The sequence below is a fragment of the Bubalus kerabau genome, chromosome 20, assembly GCF_029407905.1.
Source record: "Bubalus kerabau isolate K-KA32 ecotype Philippines breed swamp buffalo chromosome 20, PCC_UOA_SB_1v2, whole genome shotgun sequence".
Lineage (NCBI taxonomy): Eukaryota > Metazoa > Chordata > Mammalia > Artiodactyla > Bovidae > Bubalus > Bubalus kerabau.
In genome coordinates, this window is record NC_073643.1 from 61,597,015 (window position 1) to 61,614,296 (window position 17,282).

Below are 17,282 nucleotides of genomic sequence, written 5' to 3' on the forward strand. Positions count from 1 at the left end.
AACTGGGAAACAACGCAGACAGCCAGCAGCCCCCGAGCGCCAGGCGCTGCCGCGGAGGAGCAACTGCCAGGCCACCGTGGGAAGCTGCTGGACAGCACCCGGCCAAGGTGACCCGCGGCGCCCGTCAGAGTGTGCCCGGTGCCCGCCCGCCAATGTGCAGACCCCAGAGCCTCCAGAGCAGCAGACCCACAGCAGCCTGGGAATGAAGCCCCTCAAAGGCCCGCCGCCAGCCAGAAGGACAGAGAGAGGACAAGCGTGAACGCACACGCGCAAGGACACAGAGGCTCCCGAAAGCAGGAGCTGAAGCGCGAGAAGCCGGGACAGAACACCACACTCGAGGACCCCCCTCTGTCACGTTCAGAAGCACGCAGGGTTGATTCATGGCATCACAAGTCCACACGGAGGCTCCCTGAGGAACAGTCTGGAAGGCGGTGTGGCCCTCAGGCTGTGCGGCTCTCTCCTGACCGACAGCCGCCCTCCCCGGCTGTCCCCACAGCCTGAGGCGTGAGGACGCCCCCAAGCAGGCGCAGGCGTGCCCTGTCTTCCCTGTCAAGCCCTCCCCGGGCGGGGGACCTTCCCCAACGGCCACAGCAGCGCCCCAGCTAGTGCCCGGGCCCTGCGCCCACACACAACTCCTCGTGGTGCCTGGGGCGATGGAAAATGGCGTGGCTGCGGCACGACACTGTGCGGCAGCTCCTCCAGAAGTCACAGATAAGATCACCAGGTGGCCTGCAAGCCCTTCTGCGCACACCACACAATTCAAAAAGGGGTCTGGGAAGGCATGCGCACACCACAGCATTCACAGCAGCATTCTCCACAACAGCGGAAACAGGCCTGTCAACAGGTGAACAATAAGCAAAACGTGGTCCTTCCGCACACTGGAATACTGCTCAGCCTTAGAAAGGAAGGCAGTTCTGACACCTGCTACACCCAGCATAAACCTTGAGGACGTGACACTCCGTGAAACAAGCGAGTCACAGCAAAAGCAGCTCATGTGCGACCCACTAACACGAAAGGCCCCGAGCAGCCAGGTTCAGAGACCGGAAGCAGAATAGGGGCTGGGGGGGAGACGGAGCTGTTAATGGGGGCGGTTTCAGTTTTGCAAGACAGAAAACTCCTGGAGCTCTGCTCCACAATAATGTGAACATACTTAACAACCGTACACTCAAAAATGATCAAGATGGTAAATTTTATGCTAGGATTTCTACTACAATAAAAAAAATCCCACCATAATAATGGCTAATTAGGTAGACGTCAAACATATCAATAACTTTAGGTATGCAGATGACACCACTCTTATGGCAGAAAGTGAAGAGGAACTGAGGAATCTCTTGATGAAAGTGAAAGAGGAGAGTGAAAAAGCTGGCTTAAAACTCAACATTCAGAATACTAAGATCATGGCATCTGGTCCCATCATTTCATGGCAAATAGATGGGGTAACAATGGAAACAGTGAGAAACTATTTTCTTGGGCTCCAAAATCACTGCAGATGGTGACTGCAGCCATGAAATTCAGACACTTGTTCCTTGGAAAAAAAGCTATGACCAACCTAGATGGCATATTAAAAAAGACAGACATTACTTTGCCAACAAACGTCCATCTAGTCAAAGTTATGGTTTTTTCCGGTAGTTACATATGGATGTGAGAGTTGGACTATAAAGAAAGCTGAGAGCAGAAGAATTGATGCTTTTGAACTGTGGTGTTGGAGAAGACTCTTGAGAGTCCCTTGGACTGCAAAGAGATCCAACCAGTCCATTCTGAAGGAGATCAGTCCTGAATATTCATTGGAAAGCCTGATGTTGAAGCTGAAACTCCAATCCTTTGGCCACCTGATGCGAAGAACTGACTCCTTGGGAAAGACCCTGATGCTGGGAAAGATTGAGGGCAGAAGGAGAAGGGGATGACAGAGGATGAGATGGCTGGATGGCATCACTGACTTGATGGACATGAGTCTAAGCAGGCTCCAGGAATTGGTGATGGACGGGGAGGCCTGGCGTGCTGCAGTCCACGGGTCACAGAGTCGGACACGACAGTGACTGAACTGCACAAACATTAAATGAGAAGAACAACAAAGCAGGTAAAACCAGGGAAAACAGAAAGCGTTTTAATCTCTTTGTGTTGTTTGGGAAGAAAAAGAGACATTAACTTTAGACGTCATTATCCATGTATGCACACTCCAATTGCAGGGTCTCAAGGCCCCACATATCCATAAACAGCCAGAAGGCCGCTTGGAGAAAGCCGATTCTGGGTCGGAGGAAGGGGACATACAAGAAGAGCTTGGAGCACCCGCTACACGGAAAGCAGGGACACCAGGGCCTCCCTGGTGGTCCAGTGGCGAAGACTCCACCTTCCAGAGCAGGGGACACACTGAGCCCTGGGTGGGGGCACGCAGATCCTGCAACACCGCACAGCAGCCAAGCCTACGCACCACAACTCCTGAGCCCGTGCGCGCTGGAGGCCGCGCTGCACAACAGGCCTGCCTGACACAGCGGCGCCACTGAGCTGACGCCGTCAGATAAGCAAACAGCACCGAGAGGAGAGCAGGGGCTAGCAGACATCCACAGGCTGGTCAAAGGGCTCAGAAGCCGGCTCAGAGGCACTCACTGGCCAAACGGGTGCGGACAAAGCAGGCTGCCCGCCACTCAGCTCCACAGGATCAAGTCTGGCCACTGGCGTCGCGACTACAAGAGCCCTCTGAGAGGAGAGCCGGGCGAAGCAGGCTGTGTCTGGATGCCTGGGCCCTGCAGGGGCAACACGCACACTGAGGAAGAACATCGCTGGCCCTAGATTCCCGCTCTGTCCCACATGCAGCCAAGCACTAGAGTCACGAACTGCAAGACCCTCAAGGCCAGCGGCAGCCTCCCCCCGGAGACTCCGGCTGCAAGCAGCTCCTTCACCAAAATTCACGCCATCCAGGCTCAGTGTGCCTCTCTGCGAGCAGCTCCTCGGGGCCTCCGTGCTCAGACATTGAATAAACTCGACCCACAGCCCTCGCATCGTGCATTTTATCCAGTTAACAGACTGAGCATACATGAGATTAAGAACTGCCCTGGGTTAAAGCACACCCATGATGTCAAAACCTACCCATTTATAAAGATGCTGGGAAGAAGTGAGTATCTCATTGGTCACTTCCAGATTAAATATGTGATGTACTCTCACTACCCCGCCCCAAACCCACTAAAGAAGAACGAAGGTTGTGTTTTAAGGTCTGAAACCACGAAGACAAAGCCACAACAAATCAACAGAGGAGACAGAAGCCACACACTCGGGCACCAGAAGTGGGCGGATGGCGGGTCCGTTTCCCAATTCAGCGAGCCCAGAGAGCAGGTCCTGAGCCAGCCTGGGCAGAGCTGAGATGCAGTCACACGGACACTTCCACTCCCCGTGAGCTTGGGACGCGCAGCACTGGTGAGCTCCGGGGGACGACGGGAGGGGAGGGCGGGAGTTCCAGGGAACTTCAGAGGAGGACAGGAGGGGCGGATGGAAGGGGAGGACGGGAGCTCCAGGACAGTGCTGGAACAAGACAGCTCTCCGAGTCTGCTTGAAAAGCACTGCATCCCTAGGCGACCCCCGTCTGCCCCCCGCCCAACACTGTAGAGCTGACAAACATCCCTTCTCCTGGCACAAGACTGCAGCCCAACTGCAGGAGAGGCTCACACTGCATACCAGCGCAGTTAGTCAACTGCCGGCAGGCACGCTGTCCCAACTGGCAGACAAGAGCCCTCTCGCACCTGCTCCAGAACACCGGTGACCAGCCCCACACCATCAGGTAGGACAAAGTTCCTCTTTCCAAGATCCTACTCACCCAGGAAGAAGGACCTAAAGACACCGACATAAGACATTCTCAGATCAAATGGCCCAGCCAGACCACCCTCCGGAGAAGGTCAGTGAAGCCCCCCAGCAGGCTGCACCGGCCCTCCTGGAAACAGCTCCAAACTAACACCAGCAGACACCTGAGAGAGGACGCAGGTGGAAAACTGATGATACGCGGGAGAAGCAACCTGCAAAGACACGACCCCGTGCACAAAATCACAGACGGAGGGGCCGGGTGCAAAGAGCCCCAGGGACACGACCCTGTGCACAAAGTCACAAACAGAGGGGGCGAGCACAAAGAGCCCTGGGGACTTAAAACCAGGGAGCCCTCTTCTCAGGCACTGGTGAGAGCAGCTCGTCCCCCGCAGCCCCCCCAGGGCCTGGCCGCCCACCCACCGGCACTCACACATTCTACGTTCTCAGTCATGTTCAGGATGACGTAGTTCTTCCCGGCCAGATTGCTCCAGTCTTTGCAGATCACCTGTGCAGTGACACAGAGGGGGTCTGGAGGGAGTCTGAGTGGAAACCCCGGAGACGCGAGGAGGGCGAGGCCGGGTGTGGCTGTGACGGCTGGGGGGCAGACCAGCTGCGTCACCTCCACGACTGACAGCCCCCAGCCCAGCCAAAGCTCACAACCTGCTCTCTCGGGACAGGAGGCGCGGGCCCAGAGGCTCCAGGGCAGAGGGAACTGGAATGCTCTGAAGGGCGAACAGTGCACCTGTGGGCGGACACCCAGGCTGACCGCCCAGGACCACCCCTTTTCTTCTGTGGCCGGGGTGGGCCAGGCTGGGGGTGTGTGAGAGTGACTCGTGGGGTGGGGAGGATGGCAGGGTGGCGGCACACGTGGGGGGCTGTGGGGGGGAGGGGGCTGGCGGGAGTGCCCCCCAGCAGCTGTGACAAGCAGGGGGACCCTGAACTGAGAGGGGGGAAGGCTGGGGGGTGGGCGGGCCAGTGTGGAGAGGATGCCACTGATGGGCCGTGAGCAGTGCCCCCGGAATCTGCTGCCTGCCCGCCCCCGCCCCGCACAGTCACTCTACCTGCGTGGAGTCCCAGGGCCTTCTGGACGGAGCTGCCTCGGCCGGCCCTTCCTGGGGCTCCTGCCTGAGGTCATCTCGCCTCAGAGTCACAGAAGAAGGTGTCAGCTCTGTGCCTCCGGGGGCCAGCGGGAGAGAGGCCGAGCCTCCGGGCTGCAGGGCATCTCTGCCAGGGCCCTCAGCCCTGCCGGGAGCCGCCGTCTGAGGGAAGGAAGCGGGGGACGGCCCTGCGCCCGGCCGGCCGGCCAAGCCCGCGGCTGCAGCAGCGGCCTCCACGCCGAGTTCCGGAGGGGCCTCAGGCACACCGCCGCGCCCTGCGGCCGGCAGCACCGTGGGCCCCGGCCCGCGGCCAGCCATGTCCTGACCCCTCAGGGTCACCGGACTCAGGCTGACCCCAGGCGGGGACAGGCTGGGCTCCATGCTGCTGCCTGCCTCCCCCCCCGAGGCCGCTTGATCCCCTGACTCCTCGGGCCGGTGCTCAGGGGGCCCCGGGGCCCGGCTGCTGCCCGCCGGCAGGAAGCCGACGGCCTGCCTTCGGGCACCCTCCTGGGGTCCGGTCACTGGCAGCAGCTGCTCCTCCTCCTCTCCGGGAGCCACGTGCCAGGGCGGCCCCACCAGGTCCACCCCGGGCAGCGGGGAGGCGAGACTCGGTGTCTCTTGATTCTGGCCCGTGCTGTCCGTGGGACCCGCCTTCTCAGTCAGGTCCGGAAAAGCGTAATCTGTGGACAGAGAGGGAGATTTCATTCCAGAGCTTCATTGTTCATGGATTTGCTGAGCAGATGATAAAAAAATCCAGGATAGTCTCAGGGGGATGGTGGGGAGGTCGGTGGACAGTGGGTCACGTGGGAAAGGCGTGGGCAACAGGCTGGACTGGAGGGGACAAACAGGGCTGGGGGACGAGCCCCAGGCTGGCCTTCACTTCCTTCATGGGAGCGACGTGGTGCGCCCCGCCCCAGTGTACAAGCCCCAGGGACCGGGCCTGCGGCCATCTGCGCCCCGCTCTGGCAGCCGGCTCTCCGTGTCTCTCTGGCTCCTCCTCTGCACTCTCCCCTGAAAACCATCATGACCCTTCACCCCTTTCCTAACAGGCTGGGGTGGGGGTCTTCCGTGTGAGTCTGAGGACCCTCTCAGGGCAGGTGATGACCACCGTCCCTGACCGGCGCTCCTGCTTTGAACTGAACGATGCCAGGAGGCAGAGGGCAGAGGCTGAGCCCCAGTGTCTGGAGTCTTCCCGTGCTCTCAGCGCCACTGCCGGCGGGGAAGGAGCGCTTCCTCACCCACCAGCCCCTGAGAACAGAGGCCTCCTGGAGACTGGGACGTCTGTCTTCTCAACGAGATGTGAAAAGCACAGGCCAGTTTGTTTGGAAACTCATTCAAAATGTCAGAGAGTACATCTAGGTAGCAACAGATATTGGCGGCCCCACTTTGTTTCAGAATAATAAACGTTACCAACATAAAACTCCAACTAAAAATCTTAATTTATCTACTTAAAGAAAGAAATTCTATGGAAGCTAAAAGTAATAATAATAATAAACATCAAAGTTCTGAAACACCATAGAACCGGGGCTGGGAAAGGTCTACGGGGGTTGACTGAGCTGCTCAGCCTCCTCCTCCTCCTCCTAAATTTCTGACAAAAGAGACAATTGTTTCACACCATGAAAATAAAAGTCTAAAAACACGGATAAATTTCTGTTAACATGGAAAGCAGATGAGCTCAGAGAATCAGATAACCTCTCAACCAGAATAAAGAGGAAAGTCAGCAGTGGAAGAGGGAAGTTCTCACTGTCAGAATCAAGGAGAGGGGCGTGCTGTGGGTTTAGTGAGGACACAGAACCCAAAGCTCAGAGGGCAGAAGACAACGCTGCAACTCATCCTAGCGCCTCAGAAAGACAGACACACCACTTCCCTAAAGCAAGAGCAGGGTAACAAAGGCAAGCAGTCTTTTAAAAAGAAAAGGTCTCGGATTTATTTGCAGGGCAGCAATGGAGAAACAGACATAGAGAACAGACTTACGGACATGGGGAGAGCGGGGGCGAGGGCGAGACGTGCGGCGAGAGTAACATGGGGGCTTCCATCACCGTATGTAAACTAGAGAGCCAACGGGAATGGGAACTCAAACAGGGGCTCTATACCAACCTGGAGGGGGGGACGGGGCGGGAGATGGGAGGGGGGTTCAAAAGGGAGGGCACGTGTGTAGACCTACGGCTGATCCATGTTGAGGTTTGACAGAAAAGAACGAAACTGTGTAAGACAATTATCCTTCAACTAAAATATAAATTAAGTAAAAGAACAGTTCTTGGAAACTAAAAATCATTTCAATGTATGTGAACTTTTGATAGAACAGCTTGAAGAAAAGTCATCAGAGCAAAAGCAAAAGGGAAATAAGCTAAGGAGTAAAGGCGATCAGTGTCGGTAGGTCTAGTTACTGTGATCTTCAACAAGACAGAAACACCCCGAGTCCAGGCTCACAGAAGGAGCCCTCAGGCTGGAAGGGTCGTGGACAGGAACAGTGGCGGGCTCACCCCCAGCCTCACTCTCAGGACACGCCAGCTCTCAGGGACAAATGGGCTGCCTACAAAGCAACAAGGAACAGACTCTCATCAGGCTTCTAATCAACTACACTAGACTGCAAGAAGGAGAGGTGTGCTCAAAATTCTGAGGGAAGCTTACTCTGAACTGTCACGCCAGGCCTCCCTGTCCATCACCAACTCCCGGAGCTTACTCAAACTCATGTCCATTGAATTGGTGATGCCATCCAACCATCTATGGTCTCCCGAAGCAGCAGTGTCTCCTGAGCACCACTGTCTTCTGGAGCACCACTCTATGCTGGACACCCGTCTCCTGTGCTACTGTCTGCAGGATGCCACTGTGCCCAGAGCACTCTCTCTCCTGGACAGATCTCTCTCCTGGACACCACTGTCTCCTGAACACCACTGTACCCAGTATACCACTGTGTTCTGAACCAACATCTGTCCTGGACACAACTGTCTCCTGGCCTCCACTTTCTCTTCCACCACCACTACCTCACTCAGCACACTGCGCCAGTCTCATGACACCACCATCTCCTGAACAAACGCGCGTCCTGGACACCACTGTCTGTGTGCACCACGGTCTCCTGGATTCCACCATCTTTGGATCACCGTAGTGTCCTGCAGCGTCACAGTGTCTAGACTCCTCTCTCTCCTGGGGCACCCCTGTTTCCTGCACAGCACTGTCTCTAGGACCACCAGAGTCCCCTGGCAGCACAGTCTCCTGCAGCACTCCCCAGTGTCTGGAGGATCATTGTCATTTAGGCACCATGTCTACTGAGCAACACTGTCTCCTGAACTCCACCATCTCCTGATTCCACTGTCTCCCAGAGCAACAACGTTTCCTGAGTATCACTGTCTTCTGGAACACCCCCATTTCCTGGACCATAACAGTCTCCTAGACACCAATTTCTACTGGAGCACCACCGTCACCAGGACCCCACCGTCTCCTGTGTCTACCGTCTCCCAGAGCAGCAATGTTTCCTGAGTACTCCATCACCTCCTGGAGCACCACAGTCTCCTGGAGCATATCTGTCTACTGAGCACCATCGGCTCCTGGAACCCACTGTCCTGAGTCCATTGCCTCCTGGAGCAACAATGTTTATTGAGTATCGTAGCCTCCTGGAGTACCACTGTGTCCTCAAACATCACGGTCTTCTGGACATGACTTTCTTCTAGAGCAACACTGTCTCGTGCACACCTGTCTCCTCTGAAGTACTGTGTGCTTGACACCACTGTCTCCTCAGCACCACTGTCTGAGCACCACCATCTCCTGGAGCACAACAGTCTCCCGGACACCACTGTCTCCAGGAGCACCACTGGCTCCTTGGCAGCACTGTCTAGTAAGCACCACCGTCTCCTAGAGCACCAGAGTCTCCTGGACATCACTTTCCTGGGAGCACCTGTGTCTCTTGCAGAACACTGTCTCCTGTGCATCACAGTCTCCTGGACATCACCGCCTCCTTGAGTACCATGGTCTTTTGGACACCATTGTCTCCAGCAGCACCACTATCTATTGACAACACCATCTCCTGAACACCACTGTCTCCTGGACACCTCCATAACCGGGAGCACCACTGCTTCCTGGCAAGCACTGTAAAGTGAGCACCATTTTCTCCTGGACACTATCATCTCCTAGGGCACCAGAGTCTCATGCAGAACACTGACTACTGTGTGCCATGGTCTCCTGGACACCACTGTCTCCTGAGCACCAGTCTCCTGGGCAACACTGTCTTTGGCGTACCATTGTTGTCTGAACCTGACCCTCTCTGAAGCACCACTGTCTTCTAGACCAACAATATCTCCTGAGCACCACAGGCTGTTTGAGTACCATCTCTTCAAAACCATGATTTCCTGATCACCACTTTCTCCTGAGCAGCACTCTCTTGAGCACCATGGTCTCCTAGACATTACCATCTTCTGGAACACCAGTGTCTCATGCAGAACACTGTCTGCTGCGCACCACAGTCTCCTGGACACCAGTGTCTCCTGAGCACCACTGTCTCCTTGGCAGCACTGTCTACTGAGCAGCACTCTCTCTTGAGCTCCACTGTCTCCTGAGTGACAGTGCGTCCTGAGCACCATGGTCTCCTGAGCACCACTCTCTCCTGGAGACCCACGGTCTCCTGGAAAAGCATCATGTCCTGGAAACCAACGTCTCCTGAGCACCACTGTCCCCTGGACATCAACATCTCTTAAATCACCACTGTCTCATGCATAATACTGTCTCTTGTGTACCATGGTCTCCTAGATACCACCACCTCTTGAGCACCATTGTCTACTGGACACCAATGTCTCTCAGTCGTGTCAGACTCCTTGCGACCCATGCACTGCAGCACGCCAGGCCTCCCTGTCCATCACCAACTCCCGGAGTTCACTCAGACTCAAGTCCATCAAGTCAGTGATGCCATCCAGCCATCTCATCCTCTGTCGTCCCTTTCTCCTCCTGCCCTCAATCTTTCCCAGCAGCAGGGTCTTTTCCAGGAGCCAGTTCTTTGCATCAGGTGGCCAAAGTACTGGAACTTCAGCTTCAGCATCAGTCCTTCCAATGAACATTCAGGACTGATTTCCTTTAGGATGGACTGGTTGGATCTCCTTGCAGTCCAAGGGACTCTCAAGAGTCTTCTCCAACACCACAGTTCAAAAGCATCAATTCTTTCGCGCTCAGCTTTCTTTATGGTCCAACTCTCACATCCATACATGACTACTGGAAAAACCATAGCTTTGACTAGATGGACCTTTGTTGGCAAAGTAATGTCTCTAGTTTTTAATATGCTGTCTAGTTGGTCATAACTTTTCTTCTAAGGAGCAAGCGTCTTCGAATTTCATGGCTGCAGTCACCATCTGCAGTGATTTTAGAGCCCAAGAAAATAAAGTCTCTCACCGTTTCCACTGTTTCCCCCATGTATTTGCCATGAAGTGATGGGACCAGATGCCATGATCTTAGTTTTCTGAATGTTGAGTTTTAAGCCAACTTTTTTATTCTTCTCTTTCACTTTCATGAAGAGGCTCTTTAGTTCTTTGCTTTCTTCTGTAGACGAGGTGACATCTGCTTATCTAAGGTTAATGATATGTCTCTTATGCACCATTATATCCTGGACCTGCCTTCTCCTGAGCACCACTGTCTCTGAGAGCAACAAAATCTTGTGAACACCACAGACTTCCGGAGCTCCATATTCCCTTCAATACCACCATGCTCTGAGTACCACTGTCTCCTGGGCACCACCATCTCTGGACACCATCCTCTCCTAAGCACCACTGTCTCTTGGGCACTACCATCTCCTGTAAAACTCCTGTCTACTGGACACCAATGTCTCCTGAGCACCACTGTCTCCTGGATTTTACCATGTCTGGAGCACCACCGTCTCCTGTAGCAACAATGCTTTCTGTGCACCATACTCTCCTGGAGTACCACCATCTCCTGGATCACCACAGTCCTCTAGATGCTACTTTCTCCTGGAGCACCACTGTCTCATGGGAAGCAGCATTTCCTGAGACCACTGTCTCCTCTGCACCACTCTCTCCTGGGAACCATGGCTACTGATCAGCACTGTCTCCTGGACCCCACCATCTCCTGGAGCAACAATGTTTCCTGAGTATCATGGCTCTCCTGAGCACCATCATCTTGTAGAGCAGCACAGTCTCCCAGATTTGACTTTCTCCTGGAGCACTGTCTCCCGGACACCACTGTCTTCTGGACACCACCGTGCCTGGAGCACCTTTGTCATTTGGACAGCAGCATCTTTAGAGCACCACGGTCTCCTGATCACCACCATCTCCTGGAGTGCCATAGTCCTGCATGCCAGCATCTCCAGGAGCACCACTGTCTATTAATACTACCATCTCCTGCACACCACTGTCTCCTGGAACACCACAGTCTCCTGCACCACCATTTCCTAAACACAGCTGTCTCCTGTGCACCACTGTTTTCTGGACACAGTTGTCTCCTGGAGCACCACTGTCTCTTGGACTTCACTCTCTCCTGTGCACCACTTTCTTTTGGATACCACCGACTCATGGACCACCACAGTCTCTTGGACACCATCGTCTCCTGAGCACCGTAGTCTCCTGGACACCACCATCTCCTGAGAATCACTGTCTCCTGGAGCTCCAGTCTCCTTAGCACCAGTGTGTCCTAAACATAATTGTCTCATGGATACCAGCACGTCCTGTAGCACTACGCTCTCCTGAATACTACTGTTTCCTGAAGTACCATATTATCTCGGATACGAAAGCTATGGTTTTTCCAGTGGTCATGTGTGGATGTGAGAATTGGGCTACAAATAAAGCTGAGCGCCAAAGAATTGATGCTTTTGAACTGTGGTGCTGGAAAAGACTCTTGACAGTCCCTTGGACTGCAAGGAGATCCAATATTCAGACCGCTGAATATTCACTGGAAGGACTAATGCCAAAGCTGAAACAGCAATACTTTGGCCACCTGATGCGAAGAACCGACTCATTGGAAAAGACCCTGATGCTGGGAAAGATGGAAGGCAGGAGGAGAAGGGGACGACAGAGGATGAGATGGCTGGATGGCATCACCGATGTAATGGACATGAGTTTCAGTGGGCTCCGGGAGCTGGTGATAGACAGGGAAGCGTGGCGTGCTGCAGTCCATGGGGTCGCAGCACTGAGCGACTGAACTGTGACTGTCTCCTAAGCACAGTGGTCTCCTGGAGCATGATCATCTCTTGGAGCAGTATACTCTCCTAGAAACCACCTTCTCCTGGAGCATCGTTGTTTTCAGGACCCCACCATCTCCTGGGCACCACTGTCTCCTGGAGACAGTCCTGGAGACCGCTGTCTGCTATGCAGCACTGTCTTCTGGAGACCATTGTCTTCTGAGCACTATTATCTCCTGGACACCACTGTCTCCTGAGCACCACTGTCTCCTGGAGCACCAGACTCCTTGACTCCACTGTCTCCTCAGCAGCACTGTGTCCTGAACACCACCGTCCCGCGTAGCACTCTCTCCTGAGCTCTGCCATTTCCTGGAGTACCATATTCTGCTAACATCCCCATCTCCTGGAGTACCAAAGTCTGCTGGACACATCCGTCTTCTAAGCAGCTCTGTCTACTGAGCCACCAAGGTCTCTTGGACACCACTGTCCCCTGGACACCTCCATCTCCTGAGCAGCACCGTTTCCTGGACACCACCACCGCCTGCATACTACTCTCTCCTGAAGCACCAGTCTCCCCACCACCATCTTTTCAGCACTACTGTCTCCTGGAACACCACCCAGTCCTGAGCACCATCATCTCCTGGACCACCATTTTACCTGCACTCACTGTCGCCTGGAGCACCACTGTCTCCCAGAACACTATTTTTCCTGGACACTACCATCTCCCGGACCCCACTTCGCCTGGAGCGCCACCTTTCCTGAAGCACCATTCTTCCAAGACACCACAATTTCCCAGAGCACCACCAAATCCTGGACACCACCATCTCCTAAACATCATCATCTCCTGATGCACCACCTCCTGCAGCCACCATCTCCTGGAACAACACCGTCTGCTGGACACCTGTCTCCCATACACGACCATCTCCCAGAGCTGGATCATGTCCTGGAACACCATCGCAGGAATGCGCAACGCCTCAGACCATGAAGACCGTCCACTGACAGCCCTGTGGCCACGGAGAGCGGGGCTCCACCCTGCTTATTACTCTAGTTTTTGTCTTCCCGTTCCATCTACTTCAGGGGTGTGGAGTCAGGTCCCACAAACCCCAAAAGTCTGTCAAGGACAAACATACTCCTCACCTGGACACAGATTTGAACAAGCAGAGATGCCCAGGAGACACTTTGAAGTCGGCGTATAAGGACATCAAAGCTTGTCCCTGTGCCCTGGACAGGCATCACAACTCGGGCACCAGAGAGTCAGAAGGGTCCCTCACAGCCCATGCCACCTAGGGGAGGCTCCAGCTAGGTCTCAGTGTATGAAGATCAAGGGATGGCTAAGCTGCCCAGGGCTCGGCCAGCCAGCCAGCCAGGTCTCCTCACTGTCCCTGAGACACGAGAGGCCCACCTGGGAACTCACTCAATCCCCCTCCCCCATTAGCTTCCCTGCAGATGCACTGGCTGACGTGCTGAGGAGTGGCGGCGCCCCCAGGTGGCGGTTGTTGGAAATGACATCTCCCCTGAGCTATGGGGAACATCAGGCCTGCACATCCCAGGCAGGGCCCACAGCCCTCCTGTAAGGGGTGCAGAAACAAAGCTCAGAGGAAGGCAGACACTTCCTCTGTGTTGTGAGGCCAGACCCGTCGCAGCTGTAAGGCTGCCAATCTCAGGCTCCTGTGTAGGCAGAGCCAGTCTCTGAAAACACACTCCCAGCCAGCCAGGCAGGGCCAGAACGGGCTTCAGACACCACAGGAGCCAGCTTAAGTGGCAGCATCACCCCCGTGGTGCTGACCCCTTTGAAACTGGGCTCCTTCGCCAGCCTAGCTGACATATAATAGCCAAGGTCAAGCTTCAGAGTTCTGCACGCGGATTTTAAATTCTGGTGACCAGTCCCAGGGCTCAGCACAGCCACCTCTCTGGGGTTTGAGGCTATAATGAATGACATAAGGGATGCACAACCCCAGGCCCACAGAGGCACTGACCTCCCCCTAAAGTCACCTGCAGGTTCTGCACCCCCTGAGCTCAAAGCACACCCAGGCTGTGGGTGGTGTGCTCAGGTGTGGCTGTGGCAAGACCCCAAGGAGTCCTGGGCCCTGCCAGCAGAAGGACCTGGGAGGTTCCCTTGTCCACGGCATGATGGCTGTGAGGCTGTAAGTTATCGTAACGGTGACTCAATAAAGCTTATTTCTTATTCATCCTATTTCAATACAAAACTGCACAGGCTATACATGGCAGAATTACGTACACGTAAGGATAAATTTACTCAGCAGAGAGTTTCTAGAATATGTCTACAATGATGGGCTGCAATCCTCTTGAAGATCACGTTTTGGGAGGCATTTGTGTGTCGTTGGCTTCCCCGCGCCCCCAACTTCCTTAAGCTCAACTGGGATGGCTCACTTACAACCTAAGCCCATTTCTGTTTTATCCTCTAAGAGAGGAGAACCTGGGGAGCATCTCCCTCGCAGTGGGGGGGCGGGAATCTACATGTTCTCTTAGGTGCCCCAATCTGCCTTTCTTTCCTGCAGCTAAAACCGTAACTATCCCTTATTCTCAATCCTTCCGTTGTCACTTACGTCCTCTTGTGAAGACTCTGGGTTTGCCAGTTTTAAGAGCACTCACAGGAGACAGCAGAGCGCAGGACATGCTCTTCTCAGAAGCGCGCCAAAACCACGACTCACTGCTGAGTGACCGTGCACAGGAGACACTGGAGCCACCGAGCAAGACGCCACAGCCAGAGACAAAGGGGAAGTGGCAATGAGCGGGTGGGAGGGGGCCATCACAGCAAAATTAAACCCCACGGGGCGGGCAACCCACAAATTGGAGAATAAGTACACACAGAAGTTCTTCCACTGGAGGGAAGGTTCTCAGGCTCATGTTAGGCTTCCCAAACTGGGGGTCCAGTAACGGGAGTAGGAATCCTCAGAGAATCTGACTTTGAAGGCCAGCAGGATTTGACTGCAGGACTTTCACGGGACTGGCAGAAACAGAGAGTCCACCCTGGAGGTTACACACAGTCTTGGCACAGCAATGACAGGGGCAGACTGGGAGAGTTACACGTGGAGTTGTAGAAATCCCAGTTGCTGCTTGGTCGCTTGCGACCCCATGGACTGTAGCTTGCGACCCCATGGACTGTAGCCCTCCAGGCTCCTCTGTCCATGGGATTTCCCAGGCAAGCATACTGAAGTGAGTTGCCATTTCCTTCTCCAGGGATCTTTCCAATCCCAGGGATTGAACCTGAGTCTCCTGCATTGCAGGCAGACTCTTTAGCACTAAGCCACTGGGGAAGCCTAGTAGAAGGACTATAAAAAGTCCTAGTATGGGTCTACAGATAAGAAAATCTAGGAAACTTTAGGAGGTGAGTGTAAGTTAATGCTTGCTTAACAATAAGGCAATAAACGAAAGCAGGAAGTATGCCCCAGGCCCTGAGGTGGAGGGAAATGTCACTGCCCTTCGGCTTGAAGAAGGTGGTCTTGTCCCCTCCCCCTTCCCACTATGAAATGGAAGCCCCCGTAACCCCCGGGCAGAGCCCCCTCGCCTGCCCAAGTTAGTTACAAGTGTCCTGTGCAAATCAATCTGTTCCTTGCCTATCACTTTGCCTCTCACTGATTTCCTTCTGTGCTGAGACACAAAGAACCTGAGCCTCAGTGAGCAGGGTTTTGATCAGGTTCAAGTCCCAAGCAGGATCTTGGGCAGGTCTGAGTCCCAGAACATGGGTTCAGGTTCCAATCTGAGGGGAATGGTTTCAGCTGGCAGCCACAAAGGGCCAGCAGGAAGGTAAGAGAAGGTTTAAACTCAGGTCTCGGTCCTGAAGAGGCCCAGGGGAGGCCTTGAGCCAGTTATCCTGGGAAAGACACTCAGCTGATGTCTGCTGCTTTTTGACCAGAGGGTCAACCCGGTATGCTTTTGCCCACCCAGCAGCAGGAACAGGACAGAACTGTTAAAATCTATGTCTTCTCCTTGACACTGAAGGTTTTCCCCTACATTCTTACTCACTCTGCTCTCTTTCTTTCTTTCTTCTGTTAACCTCAGAAGACCTGTGTGGCCGCCAAGGTGTGCTTTTCATTGCTTCTACTCCCCTCACTCTGACCCTTACATGCGCTCGCCCTTTGTTCCCAACTTACAGTGAGACCAGCTCCCACTCATTGACAGCATCACTGCAGACACCCTCTGTACTGTTTCTTTGCAACAAATTTTAGTCACTAAGCTGGCTGAGAGACTACCTTGGAAGGGACAGCATCTAAAATCATAAGTGCAAATCTTGACCAAATTGTACAGTGGGTTTTGACTTAAGAGCAGAAATTTGGATAGTATGGGAAACAGGAACATCTTCTCAGGTTTGGGTCTGAAATGGGTCAGACTGCCTCAATCCCAAACAGTACCCCTTTGGACTATATCCTCCAGGACTGGGGAAAATTCAGACACTAGGGATTAACAAGAAGAAAACCTCATTAGACTATGTAATCATGTTTGGCCAGGATGAGTTAGGAAGCCAAAAAAGTGGTCACTAAATAGGTCCCTGAGTTATGATACTATACTGCAGTTAGATTTATACTGCAGAAGAAAATCTAAATGGGGTGAGTTCCCGTATGCCCAAATTTTCCTTGTATTTAGGGAATGAGACCCAAAAGGGACCTAAGGCAGGTGTAGTTCTAGCAGAAACAGGCATGTAGAGGGATTAACTCCAGTGAGGACATAGGAAGCATTTTAACTGCTCTACCCTCAAGGAGGGGCCTCCTGAAAGCCACACCCTCCACAAGGAGGAGCCAGAGCTACCACCCAACCCCTGGGAGGGGCCGCAGAGGCCCGCCCTTAGGTCAGTTAGCAACCAAGGGCCCTACAGCTCTGCCCCTGAGAGAGGCTCCTGGTGGAAATCAAGAAACAGTATGAGTCTATGTACTTTTCAAAGTATCTAAATATGGCAAAGGACAAGTTGGGAAATTTTCCTGAGGATATTGAGCTTTTACAAGGGAATTTACCCAACTAGTGAGATCTTTTGATCCCATCTGGGAGGACTTACAGATCTTACCAACCCACTGCTGCACTCCCAAGGAAAACCAGCCTGTAATACTGGCAGCCAGAGCCCACACAGACCAACAGGACCATGCAGTGCACCAGGCAGGAATGACACTGTCCCTGAGGAAACCCACAATGGTAAATACCAGCTGAATTCCACTGACAGAGACACACGGGATTATACGATTAACTGTTTAACAGAGGGTATGAAGAAATGCACAGTAAAACCTGTTAATTATGAAAAGGGGAAAGAGGTCCAACTGGGACAGGACGAAAAC

General features: G+C 53.9%; 1 protein-coding gene across 1 annotated transcript in view; it reads right to left on the reverse strand.

Annotated features, from left to right (window-relative positions):
- The window catches only part of PODXL2 (podocalyxin like 2), a 40,579-nt gene that overhangs the window by 5,203 nt on the left and 18,094 nt on the right, over nt 1–17,282 (reverse strand). Inside the window, exons 3-4 of the mRNA XM_055557622.1 lie at nt 4,851–5,566; nt 4,220–4,294 (exon numbers count right to left, since the gene is read on the reverse strand). Of these exons, the coding sequence (XP_055413597.1) occupies nt 4,220–4,294; nt 4,851–5,566 (791 nt within the window). The remainder of the gene's footprint in view (nt 1–4,219; nt 4,295–4,850; nt 5,567–17,282) is intronic.